This window comes from Podarcis vaucheri (genome assembly GCF_965113315.1).
Source record: "Podarcis vaucheri genome assembly, chromosome: 8".
Taxonomy (NCBI): Eukaryota; Metazoa; Chordata; class Lepidosauria; order Squamata; family Lacertidae; genus Podarcis; species Podarcis vaucheri.
In genome coordinates, this window is record NC_138766.1 from 50,252,920 (window position 1) to 50,267,800 (window position 14,881).

Below are 14,881 nucleotides of genomic sequence, written 5' to 3' on the forward strand. Positions count from 1 at the left end.
GGCCACCTGCGTGGAGCAGCTCTCTACTTTCTACATGAAATGTGTGACCTCAGTGAACTCATAAACCAGGTGACCTTTGAAGGATAGTATTCCCCGTTCCATAAGGAATCACAGTGGTCATTAAATGTCTCAATAATGGTTAGCCTTGGGGTTGTGACTATTGGCCAGATTGCCTGGGGTTGATGGAAGTTGTATTCAAACAACATTTGGAAGGCGCACATTGGCTAACCCTGCCGTGATACAGTAACTTCTGCATCTTGACTGCATAACCCAAGCAAGCCAGAACAGTTCGGAAAAGCAGGTATTTCCATTAGGGAAGCTATTTAAAAGGCTATTTAAGTTGCAATGATGTTTTAAACCTCTTAAATTTAGCAATGTGGTTGTTTAAAATGTAAAAAATATACAAAACGTGAAATAAAATATATTCTGTCTAGTCCAGGAAAGGCAACCAGAAAGAGAAAAATGGGAGCAAGCTTTACTGTGTTTTAAATTTTATTCTCCATTCTCCTGTTTTTGTATTTGTGTTATGCCCTGAAATTGGATAAGATGAAAGTTGGCATTAAAATAGTTTAAGTAAATAAACTTGGGAATGCAGCAGCCAGTGCCCACTTATAGATGACAAAGGGTTAAAAACAACAGAAAGAAGCCACAAAAAGAGGATGAAATGGGGGTCAGTGGCACAGGGGGAAAGGTTTAACCCTTTCCCCATGAGTAATTTCCCTGATTCTCATCTCTCAAAACAACAAGAACAGCTGTTAGTCCCATGGAGTGGGCTGTGGTGGGAGCTAGACTATCTTAAGTGGGGTGGGAGTGGCGGAGAGAAAGTATCAAGACATAATTCCTTGGCTAAGTCAAAACATACCACTTTCTTTTAGCTTCTGATTTGTTCATACAAGACTGTATAAAATCACATGCATTAATGAAATGAGACAGTTTGCACAATCTGGTTCAACAAACTGATTTGTGTAGGCAGTAACTTGGATAAACGGAATTAATCTCCAATTTTGTTTGCCAATTCTTGTTAAACTGCTAATTAATTTCCCCCTTGTCTTCCTCTTACAGTCAAAATATTATGTATTTTTTTCTTAATAAGCTGAACTTCATGATGGCTGAGGAATTCTGAATCTTTGCCAGCCTAGTAGCATCTCCACATTAGGGCTACACTCTATGATCCTCTAAATGGCATTAACTGCTGGTAAATATTTATATGCATGCAGTTTTTGGCTCTAATCCAGAGAAAGTTAGTTGTGCTTAAGTTTTATTCAAATAAAGGAGATGAATTACTTGCAACTAAATTACGCTCCAGTTAGATCTTCAGCAAAACCAACTTACTCTGGATAGGAAAAACTGAGCTCTGTTAGATAATTTCAAGCCAGCGACAGAGAAAAGTGAAAAACCAACCCAACCCACTGGCTTCAGCAAGAGTTTTATTCTATGTCAATACATTATTCTTTTTGTCTGTATTCAAACATGGTAGATGAACCTTGAAATAATAATAAAACAACAAAAGATTAAATTATTTTGAAAATACCTAATCAATTTGTTTACCATATGTTTTCAGCTGAAACTGTTGTGCTCCTTTTATTAAATGTTAAAATAACTATTTTAATCTATACAAAAAAACCTGTTTTTAATGAATCTTCTCATTACACACAATGTCTGGCTCCACCTCCAGTCTGCAGTTTCTACATTTTTAATTCCTTCTTGTCCATTCATTGAATTAGACATAATTACTTCTAAACAGTTTGTTTTTATTCACATTGTTTTTATGTTTCAATCCTGCTTTTAAGAGGGGGTTGTTTCATATGACTACAGTGGTACCTCAGGTTACATACGCTTCAGGTTACATACGCTTTAGGTTACAGACTCCGCTAACCCAAAAATAGTACCTTGGGTTAAGAACTTTGCTTCAGGATGAGAACAGAAATCATGCAGCAGCGGTGTGGTGGCAGCAGGAGGCCCCATTAGCTAAAGTGGTGCTTCAGGTTAAGAACAGTTTCAGGTTAAGAACGGACCTTCTGAACGAATTAAGTACTTAACCTGAGGTACCACTGTATTTGTTCATAGGGAGTAAGGTAAAGGTAACGTTAAGGGATCCCTGGACAGTTAAGTCCAGTCAAAGGCGACTACGGGGTATGGCACTCATCTTATTTTTCCTGCTGAGGGAGCTGGCGTTTGTCCACAGACAGCTTTCTTGGTTATGTGGCCAGCATGACTAAGCTGCTTCTGGTGCAACGGGACACTGTGATGAGTGTTAGAGTGCACAGAAACACCATTTACCTTGCCGCCACAGTGGTACCTATTTATCTACTTCCGCTGGTGTGCTTTTGAACTGCTAGGTTGGCAGATGCTGGGACAGAGCAGGTTATGCAGGTGACACTGTGGTCTAGACCACTGAGCCTCTTGGGCTTGCCAATCAGAAGGTCGGCAGTTTGAATCCAGGCAATAGGGCGAACTCCCATGGCTCTGTCCCAGCTTCTGCCAACCTAGCAGTTCGAAAGCATACCAGTGCAAGTAGATAAATAGGTACCGCTGCAGTAGGAAGGTAAATGGCATTTCCATGCACTCTGGCAGTTGTCACGGTGTCCCGTTGCACCAGAAGCAGTTTAGTCATGCTGGCCACATGACCTCGAAAGCTGTCTGTGGACAAACACCAGCTCCCTTGGCCTGAAAAGTGAGATGAGCACCACACCCCATAGTCACCTTTGACTGAACTTAACCATCCAGTCATTTACCTTTTACCATAGGGAGTGTAATGTGGCAGAAACAACAAACATCTGCCTATAAACTATTGAATGGGTTTTAACCTATCTAATGCAAAATATCTAATACAAAGTACTGTATGTATATCTCATGAACTATGCAGTTAAAAGATGTATATACATTTTTTAAATACCTGATTAATTGCGTGCTGCTGTATTTTTTCCTCAGACACTGAAAGAAAAAATTAAAAATCAGTAAGTAGTAGTATATTACAATGAAGTGATCATGTACATAACAAAACTAAGTTACGAGAGAAAAGTCATGAAACAAAGTGCAAAAGTATACAGAAATATTGAAACTAGCTACCTTTTTAATCAGTATTCTAGAATATGTGGAATGTTCACACATTAGGATAAGGATATTGGCCTAGTTTGCATGTAACATTAAAACATGGTTTAAACAAACCTTAGTTAACAAATCATGGTGTAGTGTTACATGCAAACCCAGCCCAGCACCTTAACAATTAACTGTGTGCTGTTGCAACACTATGAAGCAACACCAGTAGTAGCACACCAGTGACACTGTGAAGCAACACAAGGAGTAGCACTGTGGCTGACCACTTCTTGTCCGATCGTTTGATCCTCATCTTATACCTACATCTTTAAAAACTCTTGCCTGGGAATTAAATTATATTTCCTTAATAAATCCAAAAGGACAAGGGGTTGAGCAGAAATATACTAAATGACTGCCAACAGCATGGTACTTAACATTTTATAACATAAGGAGTTTTCACACACCAGTCACTGCATGCCATATATAGTTACATCTTAATAGTTTCATTCCCCTTCAGAAGAGGATGCTCCAAATACAAGAGAATTTTGCTTCTGCCTTTTGAAGACAGCAGGCATTAAACACAGGCTTCTCGGGCAGTTACCTCAGGCCATGCAAGCTCCAGGATGGATTCCTAGAATATTTCCTAAACCATAATACTGAGGAGCTGATGTACTAGAGGCTTGCCTAGGAAAGTTTTATTAGCATATTCTATTACAACACAGCTTTATCTAGGGCTGCAATCCCCAAAAACAACTACATATGAAAAGATATGACAGAAAGAGATGGAGCTTGCACATGCAAAAGTGAACAGGGACTGCATACATAATATGGAATACTCATTCTACAGCAGAAAACGCCAGCACTTCAACTGAGGCAGGTAAGGTGGAAAAGTGGTTTGGCAGACTCAGGCATCTTGTTCTCTTATTAGAAGTGACTTGGGAAAGCCAGCAGGGCCATTTAGAAAAGGGAAGTGCAGGCGGAAATCCTCTTTTCCCCTCCCTACTTATGCAGCTTAAAGGAATATGTTGAAAATAAAGGCAACAAAGGTTGTTGTTATGTGGGGTTTTTTAACTTTTCATGTGCACTAGGTTACCATTATCACTGAAAGGCTTTCACCTTGTTTGTGGGAATTTCAGTTGAACTCCATCAATCACGGTTTTCTGGGCCAAGGATATGTGGATGGCACTCTTTTTACAGCTTGTCAGTGTCACAATTTGTGTAGCCAGAGGGATTGCTGTGGAGCCACATTAGGCAAACTATCAAACTGGCAGCTTTAAAGGCATTGACAAATACGCTCACTTTTGTTCTTCTTCAAACACAGAAGGTTGAAGGTTTGCTTTCATGTTTACAAAATTGCATTTTTTTTCCCTGCAGGACAATGAATGGATCAAACCTCTTTTTTTAAAAAAAAATAGTATTTTTCACCTGATTTACAGGTGCTGATCTTTCTACATGGCAGAACATCCAGTAATACCTTCATGGTTACTTTTGTTATTGAGCATATTCAATCCAAATAATCTGGTGATTAGTATCTTTAAAACTGATAGGCTGAATTAAAAAGGTGGCAGATCTAAATTAAATGACCAAATGAGATAAGGCACACATTAACTAGAGATGTGAAATATACATATCTTCCTAAGAGATTCCCTTAATTTAACAGCATATATTATCATATCTATCCAGTAATGTATGCATGTCATAAGCTCCCCTGCAAACGAGATGGCTTATTCATTTTGGTGGAGATCTGTGTGTGTACTCCTTTCTGCACATAGACCAACTGATAAGCACATGTACTTTATATGCAGATTGGAGCAAATCCCAAAATCTCCATGCTCAAGTTCTGCATGTGTTAGCAGGTGCCCCAGAGGTCTTCCAGTTGAATAGAAGAAGCATTTTGCATCAGTCTTGCAAATCAAGAAATTGCTCTTTGACTCATCTAGTACCATAGCTCAGTAGCAGAGCACTTGTTTTGCATGCAGAAGGTCTCAAGTTTAATTTTTGGACATCGCCTCTGCTTGAGAACCTGGGAGAGCCGTTGCCAGTGAGGTAAATGGCATTGGGCTGGATAGATTAATAGCATGATTCAATAAACCAAGGATAGAGAACCTATGGCTAACTAGATGTTACTAGACTCCAATTCCCATCAGACCCAACCAGCATGGCCAAAGGTCAGGGATGATGGAAATTGTAGTCCATGAACATCAGGAGGGCCAGAGGCTCCCTATTTCTGCAACAAAGCAACATAATGTGGTTATTTCTTGAAATATGTGAGTTTCTTCTGAGAGCTGCTGGTGTTGAAGAATGTCAGACTGGAACTGGGTATATCCAGGCTCATTTCTCCACTCAGCCCTAGGTGACAATGAGCCAGGGACCATATTTCAACCTGTCCTACCTCACAGAGTTGTTGTGAAGGTAAAAGAGGGGCATGCATTCTGTATCAAGCTCCTTGGATGAAAGACAGGATAATAAATAATAAAGAATAATAAAGAGTGGCTGTTAGCTATGGAAGATAAATATCTGCAAGTGTAGATAATTCTGTGGGTGATAACAAGGAAACCCAAATGGACTCAATTATTGGTTTATGACCAATGGTGTCCTGAATTTCGGAGTGCTTGGAATTTGGATTCTAGGTCTCTACATCACTCAATTCCAAGTAAGGCATTTGTGAACACAGTCCTAGTATTTTCTTACTTTGAAAGGTAGGTTTTAAAGAAGTTTCTTGTCTAATGATCTCTTAAAGTAACTATCTTCCTAGAGAGAGAGTGAGAGAGAGAGAGGGAGAAGGATCAAGATTACTTATTGCTTTAGGCTATGGTAGAGGATTGTCTCTTTATGGTAATTACTTCCTGCATAATGGTGTACTATTTTGTTTTGTAGATACAAGTGTTACTTTTTTGCTTCAAGAAGGAAAATTAAACATTATTTAGGCAGTCTTTCAGTAGGCACTGCTGTGTTCATTGAGAACATCATTGTGACAATTGAAATCACATCTTGAGGCTAATTTTTGTAACCAAATAAGGCTCTCTCTTTTTGGTAATAAAAGATTAAGGAGTATGTGTTTTAAACATCCTTTAATGATGTACAAGATGCTTGGAAAGACCAATGTTTGCAATCTCTGGTTGGATCAACTCTATTTTGCTGAAAGGTTTGTGGACTTTGAATACTGATGCTTTCCTGCTTCCCAGTACATTTGTTTTTAGGCTATTTTTATTTCACTTTAAAGGAATTTTAATAACTTTGTGTTGACAGCATAGACAGCTGGGGCTGAGAATTAAAGAAAAACTCACTTGCTGACTGAGGAAGGAAGTGACATCAATGAGCTTCTAAAGACAGCCCAGAGGGGAAACTGAATTTTGTGCATGTGGCCTGCCGTTTCACTGTATTTACAGGAATGCCTACAAATGCAAATGGGATCATTTATGGTATCTATCTCAAACATACCAAGAAATTGTAGAACTCTGGAAAGACTTCTCTGACAGTTTCATTTTGAAGGATTTGCAACAGGATCATTGGTCTAAGTCCTCATTACTAAGGGTAGTTTCCCCTAAGTATTTTGACTTGCACCATTATCTGAAACTATTATATTCTGGAAACTCAACCCATTTGTACCCATGTTCTTTTCCACCACAGTGGCAACATACAAAGTTTTGTGGTGTTGCAATAGTATAGAAAAAAAGATGCCAAATTCTTAACACACAATTTGCTGCCCTAGCATACAAGCCTTTATGCATTTCTACACAATCAGACAAACATTATCACAATTCTGTTTATCCACCTGTGTTACAACTCCTGCAAGCTCTGAGACAACAATAGCAGTTTCTTATCATATCCCAATGTTATCACTAGGGAGGCTAGTCCTGAACATCTTACTTCTACATTTGCTACTTTGCAGCCATTAGTTCTAATAAGAAGCACCTTCTTCAGTCTGAATAGCTCATCTACTGCTATTGTATCTGTTGCATTTGCAACAGTGCTTTCACATTGTCTCTCAGGCATTTTTGCCTTCTCTAAATGTAGCAAACTCTAAAAATATAGGCTTGTCAAATGAATCTTTTCTCCTTGCAATCATTCTAGTTACTGCTCTTTGCACTTGCTCTTGTTTGAAGGCACATGATTATGGCACATAGTGGACTGACTAGCATTGAATGAATGACTTGCGTTGTAGGCTTGACTTATGCTGTGTTACGGAAGGGGGGGCATGTCTTCTTCACTACAATATATTTGCTCAATTTCTCTAGGACTCCATCACCCCTCCCCTGTCCTCCATAATCTCTCAAGTAATCCTGTCAAAATCACTCTGCCAAACCTTTCCTCGGGCAATGCCAGGTGACAGACTATGCGTACATGGACCATTGTCTTCTCAGGATGTGCTTATCTGCGCATATCTCCAGCTCTGCATATTCCCCCTCCCTCCTCCATATGTTAATCCAGTGTAACCCAACCTCTCCTTAATGTATTCATGATGTAATCTGTGTAACCCAACCTTTCCTTAATGTATTCGTGATGTAACTGGGAGGTATTTTGCACTGTATTCTGGGACATGGAGGGAAATTTCAAAAGTTCATGTCACCCCCTTTCTCGCTGTTCAATCTCGCCTTGAACCTGTTGCGCAATAAACTTGGACCTTCTGCAGTTGCTCCTGTGTCCGGCTGAGCTCATTTTCTTCCGCAGGGACCCACGGACTTAGTCCGATGAGCTGGGTGGCAGAGTAACCCCTCACCCAGATTTTAGCCGTAACAGTTGGAAGGTTGGACCACAGAAATGTTTAATACCTCAACAATGTAAAATTGGAGAACTGCTTTCTTGCTTAAGAAGCATGCAAGCTAGTAGATTAAATAACACCCCCAATGAACCATTCCAATTCGACCAGATTTGAATATAGATATGTAAACAAAATTCAATAAAATATGGTAGAAGTATGCATCCTCTCCCTATTTTTTAGAGTGCCTTATAGCTTCACCATATTTATTTTGTGCAAATTAAGCAACAGGGTATGATGAAAAGGTCCCGCCATGAACTAATTGCCTTTTCCTTAGTATTGCATAATCGTAGCAAGCTGTCAAGGTGCCAACTCACCAGTTACCCTGGCAGCGTTAAACATAAAAAGGAACCCCAAGTTGAAACTGATTGAACCAAATGAAGGAAAGCTGGCCATTTCAGAGCCTTTGAATTCTCACAGCATTCTACAGTCTTTCCCTGGCTAATTTTTGGTGATTACTTTTGATATGAAAACAGTTCTTTAATTGTCAGTCTCTAATAAGGATGCAGAGCTGTTCCTAGGAGGTTCAAAGGACCCTGGGAACATAAACATTTGCAAAAGTTAATGCAGCCAAATATCTTGTGCTGACCCACGTGTGCACATTCAGCTTCTGCCTAATGAAGTCATTACCAACAATGCCAACCAAACAAGATGTTCTCCTCAATTTGACAAAGGGACTCTCATGTGAAAAGAATTTGGGAGTACACATTCATTAATGTTTTTGTGAATAAAAAGGGGAAAGTGAAATTAGACTTCAATCGTGAGCCAAAATTTGCCTTAGATCCTTTTCTAAGCACAGCAGCATGTGTAAGAGGTATACATACAAGAGGTATGTATAAATAAAGAGCTGGCATGGTGTAATGAGGAAGAGAACGAGCTATGAATCAGGAAGTCCCTGGTTTGAACTTTTGTCTCTGCCATGAACTCAGTAGGAGACTTTAGATAAGCAACCACTTCTTAGCCTCAGTCTATGTTTGATAGTAGATAATAGCAGTGATTTACAGGGTTGTAAAGATTGCAACGAGAAAATCCATGTAAAATGTTTTAAAGCACTATACAAGTGTTGATGATTCTTATTCATTATTATTGCCACTATGCTTAACCATTTCATTATTTTAAATATTGGATTTTACTTTGCACTGGAAAGCTAAAACAGTAACCGCAAGTGTTCAGAAAACACAAGAACACTATACTAATTTCCTAAATAAGAACCATATGGCTGCACACTAAGTCAGCCTGATGGAATAATTTGATTGTTATCAGGAAGCAGCAGCTCAGGGATTTGGTCATGTTTGCAACATGGAGGTTATGAATGTAGTTGTTCATTTCTTGGGAGAGGTAAACCCCTAGTTTTGCCATACCACTTCAGAAGAGCTGAAATCAAGCTTTACACATTTTAAAACATTTACTTGCTCTTTAACAGGCAGTAGAATGAAGTGTCAGGTCAATTCTTCTTCCTCTTTTTAAATATTGACTTCTTTTTAAAAGTTCCTGTGATGGGTGTGTCATGAAAATGGGTGGAATTATACCTGGCATGAAGTCATGTTATTTCCCCCCTTTGGTGGAACATTTTCTTCTCCTCCTTCCTTGTGCACACCAAAAATTTGTTCTAGGGTTTCCCCAACCTCTGCAGGAGATTTGGGGACAGTGTGCTTGTGTGTGTGAGTGTAAGCTCCATTGTGCAAGTGGAAGTCATTCTGCTCAGACAATTATTTAGTTGAATATGGCCCAATGGTTTCATGTTGCCACACCTGTTTACAGTTTATATCATCAACATCATCATTGACTTTTATTGCACAGTAATTGTCTCCTGCTGCTCGGATGCCACCCCCCCCCCATTTTTAAACACAAAATAGCTCTACATAAGCTCATTCAGGGTCCATGTGGTGAACATGACCTCACAGTGCTTGGTAGCCAATCAAATTTGAATATGCAATGATGCCACTGAGAGTGAATAAAGTTCTCCCACTCCTCTCGTTCTGATGGGTGGGGGCAACAGAAGTAAAAGCAAACATGGAAGTTTGCTGCCCCAGCAAATCAGATTGGCAGTCCCATCTTGTCTTCCTGTGCTTGTGGTTTCATTACCTACCAAAATTTTAAGGCAAGACTTTTGCCCCAATCCAGCTTGTGTAGTACAGGCGTCTCTGCACCTACGAACAATTGACAAAGCACTCAGTTGTGCATAGGTACCAGGAAATAATTAAGTATTTCAATTCAAACTTGGAAATGGCGGGAGAGAGCTGAAGAATCCTCATGGCTCATGAGGAGACCCTCCCCAGACCCTGAAGAGAACATCAGTGAGGGTGAATGAAGCCCTGAAGAGACCAGAGGCGCGGTGGGGTTTTGTTTATGCTGCTCAGCCTCCCAGCTTAGCAGCTGATGTGTGGAGTAGTGCAGTAGCAGCCCCTTTCCTGCATGCCCTCCAACCTCCTGCCAGCCCCAAAGCTTCAATTCTAGTTATGGATATTTTTGAATACAGTATTTTTTGTATGGATTGAAGAGAGAGTGGCAGAGAGGGTGTTTAAAACCCTTTAAATTGGTGCTCCCCACTTTATGCAATTTATGTGCATGGGGCCCATAACTTAACCTCAGTGTAAGTGGGGGGATGCCTGTACACTACATGTAGTACATTTGTTGGCAGCAGGGGGGGAAACAAAAACATGGATTCAAAGTGAAGCCTTATTGGAATGCTAATTCATTTCAAAAATAAAACCTGTCATGCTGCCAAGGTGGTTAAATGAGCAGCAGAATGGAAGAAAATTGCTCTTTCAGTTTACTAATGATGCTCAACTCTGGTTTATAGAAGCCTCTACAGGAGCAGCATCCTGCTCCCATGTGAACCTGTCCAGTGGTAGGCAAGGTGCCTCTTACTTTCAGAGATGAGAGGGATGTTGCGAGGGAGAGGACTTTCTATCTGTGGAATGCCCTCCTCAGGGCTATTTATCATGCACCTCTTTTCATCGCATTTAAGTGGCAGGTAAAGACTGCTCTCTTTGCCCAGGCATTTATTTGTGTTACGATCAATCTGACTTAGGCTTTTGCATTGTAATGTGGACAGTTTTATTTTAACCTGGCTTCTGCATTTGTCTTTGGTGCCTGGTGAACAATTTAGTTGCAATAAGGAATATCAATAAAAATAACGAATATCCATAGAGAAAAAACAAAGGTCCAACAGAGTGATAGATTTGGCTGCTCTGAAAGGTGTGATTCAACACAAATACTTTGCTTGATCTATGTCCATGAAGATGGAAAGTGAAATGTTACAAAAAAGGGGGGCTCTCCAAAACAGAATGTAAAACGCTTTCATCTTGTTTTCTTATTAGAGTAAAATAAAGAAGCATACTCCAAATTATCTTATTTGTAGTGAAGCATGGCAGTAGCCAGAAAGTGGGAAGAAACCAGGCAAGGCCATCACCTTTAAATTCATTCCTAATGCATGAATTTAAATTATAATTATACTGATGTCACACAAAAACCTCCAAGTAATCAGTTGCTGCAGGGAGTTCATTTTACCTACATTTTCCATAGTTATTTTATGACCTTTCAAGGCTTCTACTTAGATCCAGCTGCATTTATTGGAAATAATTTGTTAAAGGTCATTCATGAATGGGAATACTGGTTTTATATATGCAAAAGATCAAGTTGGTACCGCTTTACACCCTAAAGTTCAAAAGGAATATAGAGGAAGATCATTATCACATCAGATTTGTGTGTTGTTATTTAAAAAGAGGGGTGAGGGGGGGATATTCTAAAGACACAGTCATCTGCCCCAGCTGCAACAAAACATGTCTCTCCTATATCGGCCACAGCAGGCACTGTAACTCTCCAGTGGTTTGACATCACCTTAAAAGGCACACTCCTCCATTGTCACCCAAGACAGATGGATGCCAAAAACAAAGCTACAAGAATGCAGCAGTGGTGGAGAACCTGGGGTCCTTCACATTGTCGGACTCTAATTCCCATCAGCTCAGCAAGCATGGCTAACCATCAGGGCTGATGCCCAGTAACATCTGGGTGCGGGGGGACCACAGACACTTCAAGAGAATTGAAGATTTTGGAGATGCTCAACTCTTTATTCTCAGCTGCCAGTTAACATCCCACCCTTGTATTCTCAGGTCTCAACCAGCTACTACAGTGGTACCTCTGGTTATGTTCTTAATTCGTTCTGGAGGTCCGTTCTGAACCTGAAACTGTTCTTAACCTGAAGCACCACTTTAGCTAATGGGGCCTCCTGCTGCCGCCGTGCGATTTCTGTTCTCATCCTGAAGCAAAGTTCTTAACCCGAGGTACTATTTCTGGGTTAGCGGAGTCTGTAAACTGAAGCATCTGTAACCTGAAGCGTATGTAACCCGAGCTACCACTGTACTCCCTTTATGGCTACCATTTCACTTTCGTTTGTTTTCCAACAGCTTATCTATTAATGGAGTTCTCTTCTGATTGAACTAGTCCAGTTCAGGTAAACTTCGTCCCACTAAACTGGTCCCTGAACTTTATATCTTGATTCAGCTGCTAATGGTTAGGCTGTAGAGCATGCACTTTGTGTGCAGGAAGTCCCAGGTTCCATTCCTAGCATTGTCATGAAAAGAGCAGCAGAGCAAGGAAAGATTTCTTTTTTATGCCTTGAAGTCCCACCACTAATAATAATAAATAATAGCCAATACCTAGTTCAATGAATACTTTGACTCACTATAAAGACTGCTTTATATGAACACCTTTTGGGTAAGAATTTGCCTTCCTTGCTGATGGGCTCTAGGATCAGAGATATTACAGCCAGTCTAAGCCAGAAGCTGGGTTATTTGCAAATATTATCTAGGCTTTGGCCTGAACCCCCAGTCTCCAAGCTTTTTCAGTTGGAAATAGCAATCTCCTTGAAAGAAGTGGGCAGAAGTACTGTAGGTTGTGATCTACTAGTAGATCTCTGCATGATTTGACATAGACTTCTGACTCCCAACTGTTTAACAATGGCAGCAACAAAATGATGGCCTCCTGCCAAATTATGCTGCTGAAATGAAGAGATTTTGGGGTAAGGAGGAATGATTTTGTGTGTGGAAGTAGTGTGATTTCAATTCCTGCATTCAGAATTCTTTAATTCTCTGTGTAGTATTTTTTTGAACTGGATTCTGGTTTGTGGATCTCAGAGTTCTAGAAAAAAGGTAGATTCCACAAAACTGATGTTTGCTTTGTATTATAAAATTCCACTGTATATTTTCAGGCAGTTGGTTCCCTTTGCACCTTGTATTGAACACTTGCTTGAATGTCAATTTCTTTGGGCCCCCCTCCAGATGACCCATTTATTGAGCGTTCATCATGATTTGCTTGTGCAAAGTGTACACAGAGGTTAGATTATATCTGGTGTTTATTGAGTATTCATTCTGATTTGTTTTTGGTTCAATTACATGATTTGATTGCAGGTGATTTACATATCTTCCCATTAGTCATTTGTTCACCCTACACATTTCAATACCTTTCCCCCTCATTTTTCAAATGGTAGAAAGTATGGGGTTTTGGTTTTTGAAGTGGATTTGCTGTGCTAGGGTGACAGAGAGCTTTAATCTACTTAAAATGCACAAACCCCAAGTTCTGGTGTGCACTTGAAGCCTCCCACCAAACACTGATAGTCTGGAGATGCCCTATATATATCCCCACCTTTCATCCCAGGGCCATCTCTATGTGGAGATAAATGCAGATTATTAGTATATTCCATATATGACTCTTATTGTTATGTGTGGAAGTTATTAAAAATGTAGTATTGTAATTAGCCATCTGGCACATGATAACTTCAATTAGCCTGATGAACAGACTCCTTTTTGTTAATATATTGTGTCAATGGGATGTTTACAAGTGCCGGTTTCAAGCATTTTCCCCCTTTGGATTTCAAAGATAACTAGCTCCCAAGACCACAGAAAGAAGACAAACATCTTCACTAATTGTGGCATGGTGCCATTATTGCACAATACAAGTAATATAATTGGGGGGTGGAGGAGCTGTACAAGCCTAAAGAGAGGCAAGGCAGAAATGAATGTCAACACAAAAGTAAGCATATATGTGACTGCATATGTCCTTGATATTGCACATTCTTGATGATTTGTGCTCATGATGCTATCAGGGCAAGTCATACATGACCCCACTTTCAATCCTGTTTTTGCTTGCTAAAGCTTTGTGGTGGTCACATTGCTTTCCAGTCAGTTCATATCTAATAATTTCCTGCTGAAATCCTGTAACTTTTTATAACACAAATATTCTGATTTATTTCTATACCGCTTTTGTTGCGCTATAGGCTTTCCAGACAGCAATAATGTGGTAGCATTTTGGAAGCATCACCGAATGATTAATATAGCAGAATACATCAATCACTAATGCACTATTATTGTGGCATAAACATGTAGCAGAATATACCCAGAATAAAACTCCATTCCTAAAAGGCCATTAGGAATGCTTCTGAGTTATCCCTCTTCAAATTTCCCCTAGAATTAATGGTCCTGGTTTCTCTTGCATTGACCAAAAAATGTCACAGACATTTTTTTGTTTGGCTTTCGAGGATTTTATAAGTCTATGTTTTTAATAATCAATATTCTGCTTTTCTTCTCTATCAAAGTTAGAAGGACATAAATCTATAAACAGTAAAACAATACAGTATGAAGAATCAGAACAACAGTACGGCAACTCAAATATCTAGAAGGGCTCAATAGCTTGAATTTAAGAAGAAAAGTTTTAATTGCCTTCTAAACACAGTCATTGAAGGAAACATTATTAGTCATCTGGGAGAGAGGGAGGTCTAGGGGAGGGAAGACATCACAGAAAAGGCCCTCTCATGCACTGTCAGCTTACCCTGTAACTTTAAACAACCACTCAGCATGCAAATATCAACCTAGTTAAATGCAGCAACATTGGAACCAAAATGAAGCCCCTGCTAATTTCACCCAATAAACTGGTTGTTATGAAGAAAAACAGTCGCAGCCCATAAAAGTACTCAACTCCATTAAAGACAAAGCAACCTGTTCAGGAAAAAAGTTGACAACCTTTCTTTCCCCAAACAATCAAATAAACAAAGAATACAGCATGTTAAAAATGACAGGTTACTAAGGG

The 14,881-nt window shown here is 39.7% G+C and overlaps 1 protein-coding gene across 1 annotated transcript in view; it reads right to left on the reverse strand.

The window, feature by feature from the left end:
* The window catches only part of CHST9 (carbohydrate sulfotransferase 9), a 44,129-nt gene that overhangs the window by 4,452 nt on the left and 24,796 nt on the right, over window positions 1-14,881 (reverse strand). The window contains 1 exon segment of the mRNA XM_082234837.1: window positions 2,897-2,934. Coding sequence (XP_082090963.1) covers window positions 2,897-2,934 — 38 coding nt within the window.